This window comes from Balearica regulorum, chromosome 5 (assembly GCF_011004875.1).
Source record: "Balearica regulorum gibbericeps isolate bBalReg1 chromosome 5, bBalReg1.pri, whole genome shotgun sequence".
In the NCBI taxonomy this organism is placed as follows: Eukaryota; Metazoa; Chordata; class Aves; order Gruiformes; family Gruidae; genus Balearica; species Balearica regulorum.
The window spans coordinates 7,188,454-7,212,037 of NC_046188.1; the positions used below are offsets into that span (position 1 = coordinate 7,188,454).

The 23,584-nt window shown below is 43.7% G+C and overlaps 1 protein-coding gene across 3 annotated transcripts in view; it reads left to right on the forward strand.

Moving 5' to 3' along the window:
* The window catches only part of SLC38A6 (solute carrier family 38 member 6), a 44,035-nt gene extending 30,506 nt beyond the window's left edge, over positions 1-13,529 (forward strand). For all 3 annotated transcript variants that reach the window (XM_075753337.1, XM_075753338.1, XM_075753339.1), the window contains exons 10-16: positions 97-150; positions 1,700-1,779; positions 2,439-2,539; positions 5,136-5,260; positions 6,107-6,251; positions 6,376-6,470; positions 7,621-13,529. In XM_075753337.1, coding sequence (XP_075609452.1) covers positions 97-150; positions 1,700-1,779; positions 2,439-2,539; positions 5,136-5,260; positions 6,107-6,251; positions 6,376-6,470; positions 7,621-7,701 — 681 coding nt within the window. In that variant the 3' untranslated portion in view covers positions 7,702-13,529. The remainder of the gene's footprint in view (positions 1-96; positions 151-1,699; positions 1,780-2,438; positions 2,540-5,135; positions 5,261-6,106; positions 6,252-6,375; positions 6,471-7,620) is intronic.
* Positions 13,530-23,584: the final 10,055 nt, after the last annotated feature.

Genomic DNA, 23,584 nt, shown 5'->3' on the forward strand with positions numbered 1-23,584 from the left:
TCTTTTCATAATCATCACAGAAACTAAAAAGTTTCATGTCTGTGGTTTGGGCTTATTCTTTCAGTATGCCATTTTTTTTGCATGTATGTCTTACAGGTTTCAAATTCTACTGGGGATTGTAAAGCAAGGCTCTTTCATCTTTCAAAAGAGGTAATCTCTATTAACAATAAGCAAACTTAAAGGGGGGGGGGTGGTTTTTAAAGAGTTGGGGTTTAAACTCTACCCAGGGTAAGGTATTCTTCTGTAAAACTAGTTATAGGCTGCTGAAATATTTCCTATACCTGCTGCCAAGTGTTATCCAGTCTCACTCTTTCTTTTTTATATGAAGGCTGGCTGTCCAAGTTAACATTTATGAAAACATTTTGCAAATATGACCAAACTATAAAGTATAACAGATGCAGTGGTGGTCAGCCTCATGATGCAGTCGAATCAAGCCAACTTAATATTTCCTCAGGTGGAAGTCAATGCTGCTTTACTGTATGCACACTTTTAGTTCCTTGTGAGGTAGGACAAGTTTCCTGAAACTGCCTGGGCCTAACCTTAGTTTTGGGGGGTTTTTGTACCTGAAGGCCTAATGCAATCTTGTGCATTTCATTGGATGCCAGCTCTGGTATTTGTTAATTAATGTGACATTTAAATCATGTCACCACTCATCAAGGCTTGCAGGAGAGGAGGGATCATGTAGAACTCTAGTCTCTGTGGGGTGAAGAGGAAGGGAAAAAGGGAAGAATAAATCTAGGATAGGCCTGTAGTGGAATTTAGGAGGGACACAGTTGGTTGCATTTGTCTGAAAAAACAAAATCCACTCCCACTCTCCCAAGAAAAAGAGAAAAAAAACCCAACTTGGGCAATACAAACATGAGACAAATGTTATCTGTAGATCAAAGAAGAAATTTTGCTTTGACCAGAAACGTCTCCTGTGAGATTCTGGCCTTTTGTCTGGCCTTTTGTGCTTTGAAGAATCTTGGGACTCAACTCTACTTCTTTTTAAATTTTAACTTTATCAATAGAAAGTGGCATATTTTTACCAGTATGGGCCTGATTATGTCAGCACGAAAGTGTTATAGTTCAGCTTATTCCACTTGGCAACTGAAGTAAGCTATACTAGATGATTCATGTCTTCTATTATAAGTTTTTGGAATAATATACCACTAATTGTGTGGTTGCAACTTTAATTATATAACTATCTTAAAACTTTAGATGCCAAAGAATGTTTTATTTTCTGGATACTGTATCCAAATTTTTTGTGAAGGAGTAATAAGAAAATAGCGAAGTCAGGATGAAGCAATCAGTAAACTGACAGGGAGCTATGGATATTAGAATTTAGAAATCTTCTTAGAAAATTTCATGAATGACACACTGACTCTGGGGCAAATCCTGCTCTGTTTAAGTAAGAACTTGGCCTCAATATAGCTAAAAAAGTATAGTTCGGTTGTTGGCTTATAGACAGCCTGACCTCTCCTGACGATGCAATAGTCAGCGAGAACCACCACTTGAAGACATACTAGTTGAAAAGATCCATTTTTTGTGGAATGATTCAGAGACACCATTCTGTGTTGTGCAGATTTATCTCAAAGCATTAATGTGGAAAGATTTCCACTGACTTCCAATGCTTGAACTGAATTCTGAATTCATCCAGATATTTTTCCAACCATCTGTAATAACAAACAACCTACAAGAGGTTTTTCTTCTCTTTTAGAGTGCTTATGCAATACCAACTATGGCCTTCTCTTTTCTCTGCCATACCTCAGTCTTACCCATCTATTGTGAGCTCCAAAGGTAATGTATGAAAACACATGCAATATTAAAATACAATGATAGTATTTCTGTAATATTTTCCCCAAATTAATCTTGAATAATTTTTATTTTCAAGTCAGTGCCATCAAACAATGCAGACTAAGTAGCTTTCATGGTTTGGGGAAATGTACAGTTTTAGTCTGCGCTGGCTTTTCCTCTCTTACAGGAGAGAAAAGTAACAAATATGGCTCCATCATCAATGTCAGTACATTGTCCTGGCCTGGACAATCTGGAGAAAAAAGGTCATTTGCTAAGGTACTTACTAGTTAATTTTTATTGTGGTAACTGAATCTGCATTTGGCTACATCTGATTCAGTGGGTTTTTTGACCTAAATTATATATGTCATCCTGTATAAATCAAAATTTTGATTTAAAAGATACTCTGGTATGTCTAAATTCCCTGCAAGATGGGAACAATGTTAGTTGTCTGCATGAAAAGTGCCCTTTAATCACCAGATTAAAAATACTTTAAAAACCCCTAACTATTACTGACAGCACAGACCTCAGCAAATACTCTGTGGCCATAAATTAAGCTGATGCTTTCTTATGAAAGGCAAACTGCTATGTAGATTGCATTGTGTTTAATAGTCCACAATACAGATTAAGCAACACTAATTTTGGGGGTTTTTTTTGCATTTTAGTCCATCCAAAAGTAGAATGCAGAGTGTAACTGTCACAGGAATTGGTCTGAGTTTCCTAATTTACTTCATGTCTGCTCTGTTTGGATACCTGACATTTTATGGTAAGTATATTCTTCAAGAATTCTTTAGAGTGAAGGCTAATAATAAATGAGAAATGCATTCTGTCTGGAGTACTTCAGGCTTGTTTGTGCATTGATACACTTGAATCCTCTGAAATCTTGTTCCTGTGAAGACTTAAGAATATGTCTAACACTACGAAGGGTTACAGTCTCATTGACTTCTCGTCGTGTAATGTAGCTAAACTTTGCAGGGTTTTTGCCCTAAAATGCTGTACAGACGTGGTATTGGTCCCTAAACTGTAGCTGATGGTCTGTTGATGCTCTCTAATGCTACATAATTAGACTACTGATTGCCCCTACATTCTGGACTGTATAATATTTTCACTTAAAAACTGGGAACAAATTTATCATGGTCTGTGAGAAATTTTGAGATCTGATAATCTTGTCCAACAAGTTTGAAAGGTCTCTTCTAAGGTTGTATCTTCTAGCAACATGTGTCACTTACTAACCGTGTGATATCCCTGTGATAGTCTGTAAGTAGCACTGAGGCTGTTGCTTTTATGAGGAGAATTTGACCCACAGCAAGCTAGCCCTAATATTAGGGAGGCATGAAGGTTTGCACATGTTTTCCCTGTCCGATACAGCTTGGGTACAAAGCATGTATGGCTTCTTTGTTTTGGTTTGGTAATTTTACAAATTAATTGGAACTAACACTAGCTATTTCACTGGGAATCTACTGGAAATGGAAAAAAAATTTTGCACCTTTTTTCCCCAAGTATTAGTGTATGTCTGACCATAACTGTCTGGCAATGTTCCCTTGACACTCAGAATCCTTTGAAAAATTATATGGGGAGTTTTGAAACCTCTAATAGCTTATAGGCCACTATTACAGTTTCCTGACTGTCTCTGCGTGGTTTGTAGGAAAATATAATTTTGAGTGTCACTCTGAGAGTCTGAAAGATTCAGCAGGCAGCGTGGGATAACCATCTGTCTCCAGATGAGATCTCAACAAGAAGTTAAAAAGAAAAAAAAAAAAAAGAGGGCCCGGGGGGAAGAACAGTATTAGTCCTAGAAACCATCCTGTTACCTTTGCTGTCATAATTTCTTTGGAGGGCAAGACCCTGTCTTGACTGTAGTCTTTTAGTCTGTTTCATTGCAAACATTTCTGGTTTTCTGCAAGCCTTATTTCTTTTAGTAACTCTCAGACTCAAGAGCCTGAAACGCTGGAACCAACAGTGAGCGTCTGTAAAAGATATGTTGTTTTTTCCCCTTGTAAGCTTCTTCTCCTTTTTTCACTTTTTGGTTGTCTTGTTTAATTAACTTATTTCTTTAAATAGAGAGAATCTGTTCCCTGTTCCTAAAACACCAGTCTCAGAAAATGTAAAACATTTTATTTTAAATTGAAAACAAAAAAAAAGCATTCCCTCTTTGAAATGAGACATGCTTCATCTTTCTGTGGTTTAGATGGTTTATTCTGTTTTCTGTGAATTTGAAACTTCATACAGTGACTGGACTTTGGTGGAAATTTTGGTCCATTCTGAAGCCCAAAAAGGCATAGAGTCAAGGTATGCCAAAAAAAGGAAAAGTCAGGGTAGAGACCACTTTCAGGGCTCCGACTTTTGCTGTTAACTTAGTGAAAATTTTCACCTTCAAAGGGCAAAAGTCAAAGGTGAAGGAGTCATTACCGATTCACCACTTTTTGCCCCGCTTCTGCCTTGAATATTACAAAAGTAACGTTTATGGTGGTGCATCCGTGGTGTACAGTACTAGAGTAATTCCACAACAGAGTTGGTTTTGCAAAGCTAAATGTGCATTTGATGGAGAGCATGCGAGGTTCTTACTGCTGAAGACAACAGAGCTGTCATCTGAAAGGGTTTGGCCTGGTTGGGTGCATTGCCAGTGCAGTCCTCTGTCATCCTCTGGGTGCTGTAGGAATCTGACAGCCTTCAGGTCTCCTTGTGTTGCACTTGTCTGCTCATTTGGCGTAGCAGAAATTGTCAATAGTTTGGTTCTTTTTTCTTTTTTTAAATAAGAAATATCTTTTAGAGGTATAGGTGATGCTAGTTATCCTCCATGTAATCCAGCAATGTATTGCTAACTGTAGCTAGTAATAGCACATATGCTAGCATAGTTTTGAACATTTCTTTCTTCCTTTAAATTAAAATTGTAGCTTTTCTCTCAAATAATGAAATTTTACATTGCATATCGCTTAATTTTTCAGGGGAAAAAAAAGGAAATGCAATTCAGTCAATTTACCAAAATTAATTTGTTTCTAGCTTCTAGTTCAACCAAAAGAATCTAGCGTTGTTTCAGACACATAGAACAAGTTTTAGTGTATCCTTAGCTTCATGTCACATCATCTTTCTTTTTAATGCTTTCTCCATTGTATTTGTATCTTCTCTTTAAGTAGCTTTGGCTTCAGTTGAGGCTCTACAGAGACCTGCCTCCTGAAATCTTTTCAGTTTTCTTGAGGTTATGTAGTGTATCAGTAATGCCAAAGCGATGCGTATCTGCAACCCCCCTCCACTCCCCATTACTTACAAGCAAATTGATCAATTGGAATGTAAGCTCAATATGCATTGCTAATTATCTTAGTTCTCAAATGATTAACAAAGCAATTAATTTTTCTTGTTTTCAGACAAAGTGGACTCTGAATTGCTGCAAGGTTACAGCAGGTACCTGCCACATGATACTGTCATCATGACAGTTAAAGTAGCCATACTGTTTGCTGTGCTTTTGACAGTCCCTCTAATCCACTTCCCAGTAAGTACTCCTCAATGTTTTGAAGCTGGCATAAGCAATGGTAACGCTAATGCTTTGCAGACTGCAATATTTGAATCACATCTAGTCTTGTGTATCTTATTCACTTGTCAAGTGATTGATCAAAGACCACATATTTGCATATGTTCCATGAGAGCTCCAAAATAACAACTAACCGCTAAGCTAATTTGTGCTCTTGAGACAGATTTCACATTAAAACTAGCCCACAGCATTGTTTTTAATTTAGAAAATTCAGAACTTCTAAAGTTTATTTAGTTTGATTCCCCCCCGCCTTAAATTGAGTTTTGCTGACTTGGTTTTTCCTTTCTACATGCACGCACTCACACACAAACACACTTATACATGAAAACTCAATTTAATTGTAAATTAAAAACACATATTGACCTATTTCACAAAAAAAACCCCTACTGTAGTTTATCAATACCATAGTAGAACTGAAAATTCATTCAGTTTTGACCAAAACAAATTTGTGCATGCAAAACTATGTATCTAGAAGTAGTGTGTAGATTATGTGTCAGTGGGCAACATGCTGATAGTTGCTACCAAGAGACAAAGCATCATCCCCCAGACCTTCTTTTGTCCCTGCAAAAAAGGAGTACTTCCTTAAGACTAATGGCCATGTGATAAGTACTACTTTAGTATTAAAGTAAACTGTGCTACAGAAAGACAAAACATTTAACTATTGCTAAACTTTTTTGCATTTTGATTTTTAAATGTTCTTCCACATCTGGAATGATGTAATTCTTAAGTTTCTGAAATTGAGATAAGAATAAAATATATGTATATGTGTGCATTTACCCATGCAATGTTTCTCTTCATATTATGTAGGCAAGGAAAGCTGTATTGATGGTATTTTTCTCTCACCTTCCTGTGTCGTGGATTTGCCATATCCTTGTCACTTTAACACTGAATACAATTGTTGTGTTGTTTGCAATGTACGTGCCAGACATTAAAAATGTATTTGGAGTAGTTGGTAAGTTGTTGTGGTTGTTGGTTTGGTTTGTTTTTTTAACTTTTCTTCAAAAAATTCAGTATTATGATAAGCTAATATACTACAATCTTGCTCTAAGTAAAATCTTACTTTCTGTTTTTTAAAGGTTCAACCACATCAACATGTTTGCTTTTTGTATACCCTGGACTATTTTATCTTAAACTTAGCAGAGAGGACTTTTTATCACCACAGAAGCTTGGGGTATGCTTTTTTCCATGTGTGCTAGTTATATTTTAACAGGCTTATTTTAGATGCATCTTAATACACTGTAGAGCACATAATCCAACGGGCAAAGTTCTTGTTTTCCTTGCAGTTCACAAAATCTGTGAGAATTTTCTTTTATCCTTCATGATAGCTCTAGTCTTTCTAAAACTCCTTCTTCACCAGAGATTTTTGACTAGTGGTATGTCCATATGCCAGACCGTTGATCTGAATCCGTGCTTTTCCTATAGTTTTCAGATGTTGACTTTTAATCCAATTTCTCCTCAGTTTTCACGCATTACTCTGATGTTGTCTGGGGAGCTGGGACAAAGCCAAACTGCATTTAAGTGAAACAGTGTTTATGCTTGTTTTCTATGTAAGCCTTCACAAAAACATCTTTATTTTTCTTCCTTTTTTTCCCCTCCTCATTATGGTTTCTCTTTTGGTGTAGTAGGTTAAGTTCTAGTTGGAATTTGTGCGGCAGCCTCCTTTTTTGCTCTGTAACCGTTTGTCTTCATTTTAACCACTGCTCAGCAGAGCAACTTCATGACAGTGGCTAAAATGCTGATAGACTGTTTGTACATAGTCCTTCTGCCATTCTTATGATTCATGGGGCTGCTCTAGTTTTGACAAAATAGGGAATCTGAAAGAAAATCTAATAATGATGTTCTCTGACCATTTAAAGTCTTGACTAGTTTCAACAGATTTGGGGCCTTGTTATAAATCAGCAATTTACTGTCTCTTGAACTGTGGTTTTATTATCATCTGGCTATTAAAAAATGTAAAGAGTCCATTGTAACTTGAATTATATTTTGAGTAAAATACAAATTCAGTTTCTTAATTTGTTCAGAGTTGTAAAAGGCAAAGGATTTTTTAATTATTTTTTTCTTTGCAGATGAATAGTATGAACAAGGAAACGAGACTGCTCTGAGAGTTCCCAATGAACCTATCCCAGAGCACGCTTAGCTTAGTTTCCCCCTAAGCAGATACTTTGTGTTTGAAGGCTGAGTAATTTGAAACATTAAAGATTATTTAGAAAGACACCATTTAAACCTGTTCTTACAAGTTTTTTCATCATTAGTTATAAGCCTTAGAAATGTAAAATGCTTCCTTCAGGAAAATATTAATTTTTGCTTTTATTTCTTCACAGGCGTGTGCATTGGTTATTTTCGGCATTTGTGTTGGCCTTCTCAGTTTAGTTCTAATAATTTTCAATTGGATTAATCCATAACAGCCTATTGTCACTGTCTGAACTGATCTTCAGAAAAACAGCAAGACCCAGAGACATGTCAAAACTGCTGAAATGAATGCTGGACTTCCTAAAGAGAACACTGACCAAAGCTGTCTACGGAAGAAATAACGCTCTTTTTCACTGCGTTACTGATGTGCCGCCTTTAATCTTGAGTCACTCTCTTCAGTTAGTTGGACAATTAGTCTTTGCCATTCTAAAATACTAGTTTTTGATGATGATGTAATTATGTAATTATGACAGTTAAAAAAAATCCCTTGAGAATTTTGCAATGCAAAAATGGTTCAGTGCACATGGTGAACAAAAGCAGAACCTTGAAATAACTTCTCTTTTAAAGACAGTGAAATGGATAGATATTACATCAATCACGATGTGCGTATCGTGATGTGTGCGTTTAGGATAATGCACACATTGTCCTAAACAGTGAAAGACTTCTATTGCTTAAATAATTTCCAAAATTTCAGCCAGTTCATATTAAGGACTTCCTGATTCCAAATGTTTACCCTAATTTATCCTAACATGGATCCAGAAACCAACTGCCTTAGCCCAGTTTAATGGGCATATCACGTGAGTTGTTTTTATAAGTACAGTTTTTATACCTCAAGTGTACTTGAATCATATTGAAGTAATTTTTAAATTAGAAGGCTTTGCCCATCTGGCATAATAGCTTTTAGCAGCATTAGGAAGTATTTCCATTTTGCAGCTAATAGACATTTTTCAATTAATATCTGGGTTTGAATATTATTCAGTGTACCTCAGTATTCCTCCCAGCAAAAGGCTTTTTTCTTTTTCTCTCTTACTCCCACTTTTACAGGTGTTTCATATTTGTAATAGAGTGTATCTCTATTTTATGTACTATTGTGTGTCAGGGAAGGTTTGGGCTTGAAAGGTGAAATTCTGTCTCTGTTGAAGACAAAGGAAATTTACATTTATGGAACCCTAATTTTACCTCGGATGTCTCAACTTTCATGTACCCTTTTATAATTCTTTTTCTTTTGGCTAAATGAAATGTGAATGCAATTTTCAACACCAACTTGTTAAATATGGTATTGAGTGCGCACCACAACCATTGCTCATATTAGTAGAATGAATGCAGTAGCTGACAGCATGGTAAGGTTTTTAAAATTCATTTCTATCAGATGGGATCTGGTGTCTTTAAAATAGCCTAATCTCTTCAGAGACTTTGTGCCCTAAGGAAGCTAGGCCTCCACAGAAATGGTTTGTGTAAAGTTAAGAAATTAGACCTCAGCCTCAAATGGCAAGATTTAGTGAGTGGGATAGTTCTTCATTATTTCCAGAGGCAATATTTACTTTAATTTAGCTTAGCACTTGTATGTCTGAGAAGTGGAATAAGACACAAGTGAAACATAGCAAAATAATACATTTATGTAATATGAGAGCAGCTAGTAAGTGACATTTAAATAATTTTTTCTGTCCACAAAGTGCACACTTAGCAAATTAGTTGATTATTGCTAGAAAGTGCTGAGACAGTTGTTAATATGTTGAATTACGTTTTATCGGTTGAGAAGGAGGAGATGCCCCAGACCCTGGCATTTCTAACTTTTTAGCAGTGAGGCTGTGCTATTAACCTTTTTAATTATGTCACATTGGACTTGGAAAACACTGATTGATGTGCCAACTTTAGCATAACCCTGACTGATCCTCCCCTGTCTAATAGGGAGGAACAGAAAAAAGCAGAGTTGGAGTCACCACCACTATTCCTGAGCTGACAAACCAGGATGTCTGTGACTTCAGTGCCAGCAGATCACTCTGCTCCCTGGGGATCCGTAAGATATTTTTCCTTTTTGATAGATGGCCTGAAGGCACCCAGGTGGTGCAGCTTGGCACTGCTTCAGGAATCTTTTTTGCCTGGGAAATATTCTTCTACTTATGAGTTTAATGTAGAAGTAGATGTGTGGGGTGATGCCTGGGAACTAACTCAGAAGTTTTGGTAGGATCCCCACTCTGCACGAATTGGTACACGATCTTCTGGCAAAGACTGCAGTTATTTTTATCATAAAGTTTCTAGCAGAGTTTTCATGACACAAGGTGAGCCATCTAATAGTTTGTCAGTACCAGGAACAGCATGTCCGCTCTTGGCCAGAAGTTCACAACAACAACTGTGGCACTGGCAGTGGCTCCTGGTCAGCATGTTTAACTAGCAGAAAGCCAGTGTGACCGGGAGATGTGACGCGTTATCTGCCAAAAAAATAATGAACTGAGTGAGCTTGCTTAGGGGACAAGAAATGTGAGGGAGTGATAGAGGTGGGACTGCCTTTTTTGAGCAGCAGCAGCCATTAGATCAGCTCATTTTTCTCCTAAAACCTCGCACTTTGCCCAGCAGTTTTGTTCAGCAGGTTAAAGTGTGTGTGCACGCCGGGGATGCCTCCAACTTGAGAGGTCTCCATCCTCCTTTGATCAAGGGGTCGATCGGACTTCCTCAGCCTTGTGTGAGCATTAATGGTTGGGGCTCCCAATCTTGCCTTTATTCTTGCTGTTCTCCCAGCCTGTTTAACTCTTCATAACCAGGTGTAGCTGCCTTCCTGCCTGTGGCTACCCTCTAATCGCTGTATTTCACAGCCTTCGTTACACTATAGGGATTCAGCCACTCGCAGTATCTCGGGCAGTAGTGTAAAGAGCTAAATCTCTACCTTATAAAAGCATACCTTGAGAAAGCAGTGACAGCTGTACATCGGGAAATGATTTTCTATCTGACTGAACCAAAACCCTTTAGGAAAACAGGAGACCTTACATTCACGTGAGTGAACTGTAGGGGCTTTTTCAGACACTTGAATTTAGGAGGAATATTTATTAGAAATTTTTGGGAAATTGTTTCTCATTTATCATACGCTCTTGTAGCATACTATTGAGTAATACTCGTAATCACTGCAGTCACTTTATTTTAAACTCTAACCACCAAGACTTAACGCTAAAGACTTGGTTTATCTGTGAAGGTGCAGAAAGTTGGCAAAGTTTTGCTAAGCTCTTGCTCTTCCTCCTCCCCCTGAAAAAGCTGGGTCTTGCCACGCACTCTAACAGTCTGTTCGTACACAGGCAGTTGGGTTTGCATGCATCATCTTAAAAATTGTGACTGAGAAGATACCTGAAATACAGTGTTAATTTTACAGTTGATTCCTGTAATGCTACGGAAATCACTACATTATTGGTTTTAATCCCTGGGTATTATCCTAACTAGCCTGGCTATTAACTAACTATCCTAGTAGGTAGGTTTTGGAATGACGAATGCCAGTGTATGAAGTTAATACTTGGTGAGGATGAATGGAAGCAATTCACACCTCTGCTGGAGATCTATTATTACATTTTGGCTGTGGTGCAGAAAGGATAGCAGCACTGAGGTTTACAGATTGTGTGTTATCTTTCATCTGAAAAAGAGTTAGAAATACTGCTACTTTCAATTTTTGGTGGTACATAACTTAAAATATGGAAAGAGAGGGAGAGAGGCAGAAAGAACTTCTATTTCCAAATTCAGAAAAAGATACAAGCGTTTTCCACAATGAAAAAGGAGAGTAAGGACACTTTTTTATCGTTGACATCTCCCACACTGTTCTGTTTGTTGGGTCTGTGTAAAAGTTTCACTACAATTGTGCACTAGGATGAATTTTTTGAGCAAAACAAGCCTCCAATTTGGAACTCGGCTCACTGATAGGTTGCTAAATACATTTTTTCTTTATTCTTGTGGATGTTTTTTCCCCTGAATTTCCAGATTTATAAATTTCATTAGTTCTGCTTTATTACCTGTAGTTAGCATTTTCCAACCTTTTCTGAGGACTTACCAGGAATGGATGAAGTTTGCCTTTCCCCAGCTGAACAAGAACAATGTAATACATGAAAATTAATGGGTTGCCTTTGATTTGTTTTCTCTCATTCTCCTATTTCCATTCCTTGTCCATTTGAAGGCTGCTCAAATTTCAGATGGACTGTGGTAAGCTGGGTGTGGAGAGTGTCTCTTGTAAACAGCTTTGCAGGAATGAGTGCTGCCAAACAAAAGCGCTCTAAACCGGCCTTTGTATTGTGGCAAACGCTCGTGTTTTATTCCTGTGTTTGTAAGCAGTTTGTATCTTAATATATTGATTTTCATAGCAATAAGTTTGTTTAAAATTCTCTCTTCTGTCCCTGTATAGTGAAAATTGAGACACTGTGAAACTGTCTTAGCCTCTCTCTGTCCCTCCTTTCACCTTCCCCTTTGCTTCAGTTTTGCTTTAATATTGGTTACGTGGCACTGAGCAGGCATGTGCTGTTAGCTGACAGTCTGAGTGATCGTTACGGGGAGTGCAGCCTGGGTGAGGAGACAGATCGAGGGAAGCACCGCTTTATCTGTGGCTGCAGGCTTGATTTTCACTAAGTGCCCACCGCTGCTTGTCCCTGAAGGTCAATGCTACACATAGGCAGACTTTGGTGTGCCCACCATGTCTGTTCTTGTAAGAATTTGTCTTTTTGAAACGTGGAGGCATCTTAACTTTGCAACATGGGAAAACTCTGCAGATTTGGAGTTCTTAAATCGTGTGTGCCATGTAATATACCCAAGGTGCTATATTTCCTACCCTTGCAATCCTCCTTAATGAAGATGAAAACAGGATGGTGCAACGAGGTCTCTCTGATTGAGCTGCTATGGCAGGTTAAATCCTTGAGCAGCTCATAAGCGTGTTGTTTGCAGGATAGAGAATATGGACTTGGGCTTTATTACTCATGCTTGTGCATGAGAGAGAATATGGGCTTGTGCCATTTCTCATGCTGCGCAAAGTATCGTTTTGGTATGGATCTGGAAGTCGGTGCTCCAGCTGTTGCCCATGAAAGCTGCAAGGATGTAGGGGAGCTGTCAGTCAATGCTTGCCGGTTCTGAGGCTCCGCAGGCATCTCCTTCGGACAGAAATAGAGCAGGGTGATGGACCCATGTGGGTATTTCCCCTGACCTGATATGGCTAGTCTCATTTCAAATAAATTCCTAAAATTAGTGTTGAGGATTATTTGTGAAGACCATGAAACGCTGTCATTAGCACTAGCTGATGCACATTCAGCATTACGTGTGATAGGTGAGGACAGAAGCCTGTCTGTTTAGAGAGAAACACCAGTGATGTCAGCAGTGCCGCGGAGGCGTACGTCTGTGGGCAGCTCCCAGCCCCTGCTGAACCAGAGGCAGATTCGGAACTCGGAGTCCTGCCATGTCAGCAGCCTGGGGTGTTTGCACCAATACTTCTATAAAATAGAGATGAACATATTTACCAATGCATCACTGCAAATAGTTGAAGATTAATCAACTTGTTTCCAAATGTCCCTACTTAAGGAGGTGAAAATTCATATACTTACTTTTATAGTGGACATCCTAATGTGTTCTCTAATTCAAGATTGAAATTCAGATCACTCTGGGAGCTGAAGTAACATTGATTGAACTCCTTTCCATTTTACCTGAAATTGTTGGTTTACAGTTGACTTTCATGTTGAAAGCATTACTTGTAGTTGCTCTGCATACTGAAAAACCTTTGGACACGTTTGCTGCTACTTCCTAATGGCTGTTGGTGGGAGAGAATTTTCAGTATTACAAAAACGCTGCCTAATTTCTATATTTTGTGATGGTGTTTTTGGTATTTGTGTTTAGTGATCATCCAACCACGGTTCATGTGGAATTGAAATTCTTAAAATTAATAATTGTATGTAAAAATTGCCTAGCTCATGTCAAACCTGTATGTTGTACAAGTTTCCTATATTGAGTTCTCCCTCCCTCAGATTCCCTGTGGAACAGCCAGGGCACATTCCAAAAACCCCAGAAAATAAAGAACAGTACTTGTGTCTCATGTGATTGTCATCTTTGCTTTGTGTGTAAGGTGCCTGCTCAGTGAAATCACCGAACGTTGTCTCTGCCATTTGTTCCTGACGTGCTGTGGTGTTGCTGCAAGCCCCAGCTCAGGCTGTAGCACTCCTCTTGCCAGGGAAGGGTGTCATTCTTAAAAATCACTCCTGGTTTGGTGGTGGTAGCACTTACATGTGTTCTGCTTCATCGATGTAGGTGTGTGTGACCCCTGCGGGCAACGTCTTGCAGCACCCAGCTTGAAATGGATTTGAGACATGGTCCGGGAAGCTGCTACTAATTGCTCCTTGTGGACCTGTCTACTTTCAGCACAGCGTTTGATTTTCCTCTTTGAACTAAAGGTAAAGAATGCAGAAGATAACTTGTCCAGCAAGAATTGCATTAGACATCCTCAGAGGTCTTGGTTTCATCGATGGCAAACCTGCCTGTTCTGCGCTCTTTTTGCTCCTCTCTCTGAAACAAGAGGCAGCAGAAGAGATGCGGAAGCTGCAGCTGTGCAGCGTGCTGCCCCGGTGCCTGGCTGGTCTGGCTGTGAAAAACCACTCATGGAAACCCCTTTGGGAAGGGCCTTCTTGTGTGGCAAGGTGTGAGTCAACCAGGGAAGGCAGAACATTGCATTACGGGGTAGTAGTGAGAGGGATGTGGCTGCCCTGGAAGGGCTCTGGAGCAGGGATGCAGTTTTGGGTTGTAAATCGCGATGCTCTCTAATAGCTGTAACTGACAACCTGTGAGCACAGCTCCAGGTGCTTTGCAAGGTCTAAGGGAGTCCTGAATAGAAGCGAAAAATGGAAAAAAACCCTCGTTATTGTGCTGCTGGCTTGATTCCAGAGCTGTCTGAATCCTCACACACGTGGAAATGAGTATCAGCAAATCTGTGTTTACCGAATAACATTTCCCCAACTAGAACTGGTACCCAATAACACAAACCCCGGCTTTTTCAAGCGTGATGCAGAATTTGGTCTTGCACCGCACCAGCTGCCTGTACCTGTTTTTGTTGCTGAGCGGGTCCTACCCGTGCTTGGCACTTCTCTTGCCTCCAGCATCGCTGCTCGCATGTTAGTGGTTTACACAGCAGCCGCACGACGCCAGGCAGCTCTCTGCACCTGGTTTAAATTTAAAGCTCGTTTGCACATGATGTCACACTTTTATTGTCAGCCCGGTGAAGGTCAAGACAGTTCGTTTTGGGAAGGTTTGCATTGTTGAGCCTTTACAGTGCTGCCATTAATGCCTTCACCATCTGACTTACATTTCAGTTTTCTGGCATGATGTAATCAAAGGCACTAGATTTATACGATGAACGGGGAGGCTGCTGCGGTGGCTAATCAGCCCAGGTTGCAGAACTATTTTTCTGGAGACCGACGGTGGAAATTACTGCTCCATGCATCATGTAGCAAATCGTGGATCTGGCCAGAGGAGAGTTAACGAGCCCTGGAAGCTCGGGGTGGTTGTTACAGGCTGTTGCCTTTCAGGAGCCATCGACCGGAGTGGGACGGTGTTCCCGGGAGCCCGGTCTCTCCACCCTCCCAGGTAGCTCTGCTTGATAATGGGATTTACACACAGGGATGGAGAAAAGATTTGGGATGTGGTTATGACGGTGCAGAACCCGTAGGGCTGGAGTCAAGGGCCATGAAAATCTCAGGCCTTATTGTCGCCTCCTCCAGTCGTGCTCTGCTGTTTCATTTTGTGCGTCGGTCCGGAAGCGGGGCTTCAGCGTAGCGTTTCCCCAGCTGGGTTTGTGCAGCTCGTGGCTATGAATCTCCTGTAGGAAGGGTTTAGGCAGCATGTGTGTTTTATAGCTCCTTACAGGTCTGGCACTGGGGGTAGCTCGTGGGATGCATGTGTAGATTTTGCTTCAGGATTTTGATGAACAGCTTCCATCCCTGTTAAAGGGAGAAATGGCTGAATTCACGCTTTTTAAGGTCTACAATTCACTTCTCTTTCTCCAGATATACAAACTGACATTTGATCCTTCAGGCCTAAGCTTTGAAGAGCCTGAGCAGTGAGACAGAATCAGCTTTGCGTTGGTGGGTACCGGATGCAGAGATAGTCTGGGCAGAAGCTGTGCCAAGGGCTGTTAACCCGTGTGCATATGGCATTGGGGCAAACTTCTGAAATAACACCGACCTTCTCCTCCTCTTGGTCCGTTTTAATTGCCAGTCATTGCATGGTCACAGGAGGGCTCCTCGCCCCTGAGCTTTGGGTAGGGGTGCAGGGGAATTTCCACTACTGCTCACTGACCAGGTGCTGACCAAGTTCTTCAGGGCTTGGAGTTCAGAAGTGCAGAGAGCTATAGGTGAAATCACCTGTGGTGGGTAAAGGATGCTGATGGAAGGTCTGTCTGGAGGTGACTTTCCTCAAACAGGGAGAGTTGAGGTCACTGGAAAGCATCTGAGACTCAACACTTGCATAGTCCGTTCCTCTGCCCAGGCTCCAGGGAGGTTATAGCCTTCACTGCCCTTCGGTGTTGTCTACATGTTTGAGTACAGGGTCACTGTGCACATTTCTCTCAACAATGACATGTGGAATTTTTGCCTCAAACATTACTGCTTCTTCAGGATGTTGGTCCTTTTACCCCTCCTGGATGTGGGATCTCAGGAGTGGTGCAGCACAGCAACTTCCTGCTTGCAGACTGCGACTTGCTGAGCACTATTAGCTAGGAAAGGTGGAGTGAAGAGCTAAAAGCCCTTTTCTTGTATCAGTTGATATTTATCCATAAACTCTGTCACATGAAAGTGGACTGCTTTGGATTTGGTGGCCACTGAGACCAGTGAAGCGCAAACAGAGTCATCCCTGAGGCACTTTGGGGTCGCTGGCTGTTACTGCAGCTTGGCCCTTCCCAAGGGTCAGAAAGGGTTCGAGGTGGGGATGACCAAGAACCGCCTTGGCTGTTACACAAGCAATGCTACCGTCACAGGTAACCAGGCCTCTTGCACAAGGTGATCACCAGATGGGATTAGGGAGAGGTCCACGCCTCGGGGGATGCCACTGCACGACGAGGTGTGCCCCGTGAGGTCCACGGTGCTCCCTGGCAGCCGCGGTGGGACAGGGAGCTATGTGGATATGGTCATTTTAATGCTCATCAGAGTGTGGCTGCTGGAGCCAGCTCCAAAATGATTGTTGAAATGGTACGGTTTTCCTTTTGGTATTTGCTGGCATGGTTTCCACTGCTGTTTACAAGTCATTTCTTCTGGAACCATCTGAGCAACGGGAACATTTGTCTGGTCCTTTTCCAAGGGGGGATTACTCGAATGATGGTGGAGAGACATTGTCTCAGCCTGGCTGCCAAATGTTAGTCGAAGACGTCTGTCTTGCCATTCCTTAATCTGACAGTTCAATTTGGTGGGTCAGAAGCCAAGGAATGACGTTTTCCCAGGGGATGCAAAGCCTCAGGCTGGAGATACATGGAAACCATGGACAGTTGGTTTTTTTTTTTCCCCCCACGAATTCTGAAAGTTGATACTTGACCTTCTTCCAGCCACTGAAGCCGTTCCACCGGGGCAGGGGCCTCAAGTTTGCCACATCTTGTCTAAACAAGGCCTTTCCCTTTGAGCAGAGGTGTCACCACACGCTCTCCAGCACACTGTGAAGGTGGAAATATTTGGCTTGAGCACTTCCCTGCCACCCCTCACTCCTTCTCCGGGGGTGGAATACAAACATGAGGGCTTTAGGGGTCCCGGGAGAGACTGAGTGAATTTCCTTGCTTTGAAATGAACCTTAATGCCGAGAAGTTGAGTCTTTTAAAAATGTAACACTAAGCACAGTGTTTCGCTAGGCGTAAAGGAACTCCACGCTGGTGTTTTGATAGCTCAGCGTTATCTATCAGGCTCCAGCATCAGGGATTCAGGGGACAGCTGAAGTGATCTATCACATGGAGATTTCTATGGAGGGGTTTGGAGCTTTTGTGCACATTTTAGCCCCAGCTTTGACTTGCAGGGTTTGCCTCTCCTTCAAGGAGAGTTTGAAGTCCTTTGAAGGTGTTTGCTTTAGGGACCTTTCCTCTGTGAAAGGGTAGCGGAGCAGCCTTGGCCATATAAATCAATTTGGAAGTGAGTTATAAAGTGCTTAATTTGCCTTCTATTAAAATTCCTTGTCGTCCCTCCAGTCCCTACAGCTTGCTGTTAAATGAGCCCTTGGGAAGATGGAGATTGAAGTCGCTTTCTGTGCTGCACAGGGAATGTGCTTGACTGGGAAGATCTAAAAAGCAAAGCCCAATGGTTGTCGCCTGTAAAAACAGGTGAGGTTTTGTTCGTAATTTGGTGAATTTAAAAGCTCTTTGTTGTCCCATGCCAGCCCAGCTCGGCAGGAGGACGCAGCTGAGCCTGCCCTCCATTTCTGCACGGTGCCTGGCCCCGCAGCCTGGTCTCCCCGGGGCTCGCTCACTGCCCAGTTTGGGCAAACTGGTGCCAACCCAGTGCTCCGTTGCTCGCTGGGGGCTTTGAGTGCAAGGGTGACACAGGTGCCTGAGGGCTGGTCTCCTTTTGGTGGTATCTTGCTGCTGGAAAAGTGTTTAAGAGCCTAAATGCTGGAGGCTTTCAATGAAGCCTGAATCTTCAGGATCCAGCCCCCTAAGAAGGGCTCCCTCTGCCCAGGCTGGGCTCTGGCACAACTAGGCCGGTCCTGGAGCAGCCATGGGACTGCTGTAGGGTGCTCAGGCTGCAGAGAGGCCAAGGCTACAGATCACCAAGGCAAAGGGATTCCCTGGCCCTGCTGTCCCCCTCAGGGCAGGAGGAAGGTGGCCAAGAGTGGCAGGGAGGAGGTAGCAAGGGGAGAGGAAGGATTTGCTGGGTTGTCTCTTTAAACCGTGTTGTTTTGCTGACCCAGAGCAGAGCATGGCACCATCCCTGCTGTGCAGGGGGTCTGCAGGGCTGCGATGGGGACATCAGCCCCGCTGCTCTGTCACCCTCCGTGCCTCAGCTGCCTGCACCTCCCTGTGACGGTTGCCTGGTCTGTCCTCACCCCCCTCCATGGTCCTATAGTGGTGACCCATCTTGTAGCTTCATCCTCCACCTTCAAGGACACCAGAGGGGAGCCCGAGGTCAAAGCCTGTCACTCAGCCCCTTCTGAGCTGTCCGTAAACATGCTCGCCTGTCCCCAAGGGTGTAAAAAAGCCACAGGGGGTGGCTCAGCGGGTGGGAGACACTCCCAGCGCCAGGATGGCACCTCCCAGGCTGCCTCACCGAAATGACTCCTCCAGCGTTAACGCCGGGATCGTTTAACCACCGTCACCTCTCTGGGAATCAGGCAAAGTTGCCCCTCACCACCCTCTGTGGCAGGTGCGTTGCACGGGTGCAGCAGCCACAGGGTTTGTTGCTGCATCCCAGCAGCTCCAGATGGTTTGGTCTCTGCTGAGCTTCATGGAGCCAAAACTTCAGCGAGCGGCTGCGGGAGCTGCCTCCTGCCCGGCCTCGGTGCGGGGACATGCACGGGGCTCAGGCCTGGGGTGGGGAGAGCACAGGGGGGTGGGACCGGTGCCCAGGACGGCTCTGCAGGCTGTTCACCCCCCAGGCAAGAGGTCTTGGGGCAAAGTAAACCTTATTTCTAACTTTATTTATCATGTGGGTAACGTTAGTTGCTGTCCACAGCGATAAGCAAAACTTAGCTTCAACTGGGGCAATTGCAGCAGATGTTTTGCCACCCCCCCCCAACCCAGGCTGATGTGTTTAAAGACTCATCTCTTCTGGTTTAATCGGAACCACAGAAATGTCCAGGTTGCTGGAAGCATTTTAAAAATGAGCCCACACAGCAGCGAGTGTCGTTATCAGGAGCTGCTGAGCAAACACACAGAGTTTAATAGAGTAGCACAACTCTTTTTGCTTCTATTCTCTGCAAAAAAAGGTTGAAACACAAGGAGTGGAGAGAGCCATTTGCTGAACCTGCATGTCTATTTTTACTCCCCGGCTCCATAATGTTCCTAGAATAAATTTTTTAGTGCACAGCAGGGCAGGAAAAAAATAGTGCTGATGGCATCCCTGCTATCCCCATTGTGCTGCGAGGAAAGGGGGCAGCTGCTTTGCTGACCTGTCACTTGCATAAACCCACATTCCAGGTACAGAGGCCATTTGCTCATCGGGGTTGGTTTGACGAAATGGCCACCGGGGTTTATATATAGACACTGCCTGTCCTGCCAAGTTGTCTTAAATTCTTGTAAGTTGAATGAAAGTTGGAGGGCATGGGAGAGGATCAGCTTGAAAAATAGAGCTGCTAATCTGCTGGTGTCTCTGGGAGAGCCTGCTGGGATGTCCCGTCCCCCCTCCGGGGCTTTGAGCATCCGTGGGCATCCCGCTGGGACGGGGAAGCAGGTGGTACTGCTGCACTGGCCTGGGGCTGTGGGCTGCTCCATGGGCTGCTGCGGCCACCACCGGGGTGCCAGGGGCTTGAGTGATGAGGGGAGGGTGGGAGGAATATTTATAGCTTGTCTCGGCGCCGGGCCTGGGGGGTGACGGCCATCCCGGGATGTGAAGGGCACAAGTGTTCAGGGCAGCAGGACACAGGGACCTGGAGCATGAATGCCCCAATGGTAAGGGGAAGGGGTCTGCAGCACACCACACACCTTGCTGAGCCCCCAGCCTGTCCATCGATGCGTTTTGTGCAGAGCAGGAGGAAACACTTGAGGCTGGGCTGGGGGGACAGCTCATGCCCAGTGATGTCCCGGTGGGCAACCCCAGCCCACCACGAAGCCACCCCCTGGCTCAGGCTGGGCTTGCCGTGCCCTGGGCACCCGTGGAGCTCTGCTCTCAGCCAGGAGCACAGTTATATGCTGAGTCCTCTTGTCTATCTAACCTGGTTTTTAGGATTGCATGGTTTGCCTCAGATCAAGCTGCTTTGATTATGCCAAAAAACCTCAGCAGAACAAAAGGTTGTTTTGAGGTAGGGTAACGTTGCCCTTCCCCCAGCATCCTCGCAGTGGAAAAAGCCGAAAGCAGCCCCAGCCCCACAGCCAGGCCCACATCTAGCCCTGGACACCCACCGGCTTCCCCTGTGGAGATTTTTGGGAAGTCACCAACAGGGACTGGACTTGATGTTAGTTCTTCTCTCTGCCTCATCTAAGCATTTTTTTTTTCTTTCTGAAAATGCTATGAACATTGAGGGTATTTTTCACCTTTCTTTGCACAGATTATGCTTATCTCCATCAGAGTTCAAGTATCAGCTTGATACTTCATTAATGGCACTGATATGGATTTTTTTTTTTTTTTTTAAGTGATTCCATGTCTGTGCTGGAATCTGACTCTGGAGTCCCAGGGTAATCAGCAGAACTGTGCCACGTTGCCAATTTTCACCGCTTCGGTATGAATTAGCAATACCTGATACTTGTACAGAGGCTTTAGGCTCAGAGATTGTGCCAGTAAACAGAATTTCACCTTTGAAAAGAAAAATTCCTTTACTTCTTGTGACTGTAGAGCAGATCTGGGACATAGAAAGCAGAGGGAAGGTGTGCTTAATGCATCGTTGTCGAAAAAACCTCATGATGTCCAACGCCAGTACGTGGGGCTGACTCAGGGGCTTGACTGCTTGGATTGGCAATGCCCTTCATGGGTCTTTCAGCTTCATTTACGGATGAGCTTTGAAGGATGAGCCAGTGAAGGCAAGAGGGGCAGATGGCCTCAGCCCATGGTGCAGGGCAGGGAAACACAGTGGGTCCGTCAGTAAAGGTGGGAGTGAGCTCCTGGGCAGAGCAAAGTGCCTCCCTTCTGCTGCTTGCACTGGTGAGGGGGGTGTGTGCGGCTCCTCTGACAGAGGAAAACTACTGCGGCTGCTTCTCCATGGTGATGCCAGGGGATTTGGGGTGGTTATTTTTGGGTTTAGGGAAGATGAACACCAGATGACTTTGCACAGGCTGGTTCCACAGCACACATGTCCTCGGCAGCCGCTGCCTGCGAGCAGCGAGGTTTCATTCCTCGAACTTGACTTTGTGCACCGCACAGGGATTATTTGACTCTCCAGTGATACATGCCTTGTTTGCTTTGCTTTTCGGCCAGCCCTGCTGGCAACTTTTCATCCCTCCCAAGGGTATTGGTGCTGGAGACATTTAACTGACAAAATTCCTGGTCCGTCCCCATGCGTGAATGTGGGCCAGGCACCTGTCTGCCCTGAGATCCCCCCGGCATACACGTGCCCAGGAGCCATGGCTTTGTTCTTTGGGAAGTCTGACTTTGGTTTCAGCTCAGATGAATTCCTCCCTTCCTCCTCTTCGGGCTGCCAGGCCCAGTGCTGAGACTGGCCGGGTCTGGAAGCCCTGGGCATGCCTGAGCTGTCAAATCCACACCCAACTATGAGTCCTGTTGCCTTTGCTGCCTTCTGCAGTGAAATTTATTGACATCTATATGCGCCAACAGGCCACTTCGGTGTTCTCCTGCAGCAGAGACTTCGTACCTGCTGAAGTGGGCGCACAGTTCCCTTGAGTTTAGCCATGGTTGGTCTTCATCCTGGAAGAGGTAGGTTGCCACACCATGGATGTATTTTGCTTTTCTCCAGCCTGCCCAGCCTTTCAATAAACTCCAGACCTCTGTAAGATCTTGTTGGTGGGGAGAGTCCTCTGCCGTTCTGCTTGCTCCCCAGGATTCAAGGCAATCTTTCTGGAAGGTTTGGCCTTTTGTAAAGACTTACATCAAAAAATTTCAAACCCAGAAGGAAAATTTCCCAAATATCCCAGGTAACTGAAACCCATGGGAGATGATGGAAGTTCATCTTGAACCAGTACTGTACACTATTGGTCAGATATTGCTGCTCCTGTAATACCAAAAGTAGCTGGTACCATTGCTGGGACAGTAAGACCAGTGTACCCTTGATATGTCTGCTTTGCTCAGAATCCCTTAGATGTCTGCGCTGGTATCTGCGTCATAAATTATTTTGAAGGATTCCCAGTGAATTTCATAGAAGTTGTCATTTTAAGAGTTAAAATACAACTAAGTAATACGCTTTCATGAGGTGACCTCAGATAAAACCACCGTTGTAGTTTGCCTAGCTAAGCTAGTACACCTGCAAGAAACACTCAGGTTCGCATTACACTTTTACTTTAGATTTTCCATCCACCAATATGGTGAAGCCAGAAGCACCAACTGTACCAGTCTCTGCTCACAGCCCGAGCGAGTCTTGGTGGGAAACAGGATTTCAAGGGTGATTCTGAGGCACGTTTCAGCCCTCGGTGACTAAGACTAAAGTCGTTCTCTGACCACTCCACCCTGACGTGGCTCATGTGGAGCACAGCATGTATCATCTCAGCCTGGCCAATTCTGCCTCTTAGGGTGGCACAAGAGTTTAGGCACCAAACCCCTTGGAAACCCTCACACCTACATCCCTTTGTTCATCCAGGATGCAGTATGGCTGTACCTGCCATGTTCCCATCGATAACATGGGAATGAGGGCAGATCTTCCTCCCACAGGACCCCTTTGCTTGAAGGAGGTTGTGCTCTTGGGCTGCAACAGCCTTCAGAGCCCTTCAGGGAAGGGACTCTCCTCTTCAAGGTCCTCCTGCATCAAGGACAGGGAACAAACACCACTGAGAAACATTGCAAATGTGACTGAATACTGCTGGTGATGTCTGTGCTGTTTGGTGGGGTTCTGCTGCTGCAACTTCAATGTGAACCATTAGCTTTGTCTTATAACTGCATAACAACCTCTACATCTTCTAGATCAAACATCACTTTCTGAATTGTCCACCTAGAAAAAAATCCGGTTTGTTCTTCAGCGCTCTTGCTTTGTCCAGCCATGAGCAGCAGCACATCCCATGTACGCTGCTGGGGCAAGAAGGCTGAGGTTTGCTTTTATTCCAGGTCAGGAGCATTCACCATGTAACCTTGACGGGGCAATAGCTCCCCTGAAATCACAGAGTTTGCTAATAGATGAACACTTTGTACGTAGGTGGTGTGGTGAAGTTGGTGCCCTGCAACTGGCTTGTTTAGCGCAATAAAAATATATTGGGTTCCTGAGATGTTGACCAATGGGTTTGGGGAACAGATGATTGATTCACACAGCTGAGAAACCGAGTTTGTAATATGTTTTGCCAGAGGAGACCAGTTTGACAGATGAGTTCATTTAAGGATT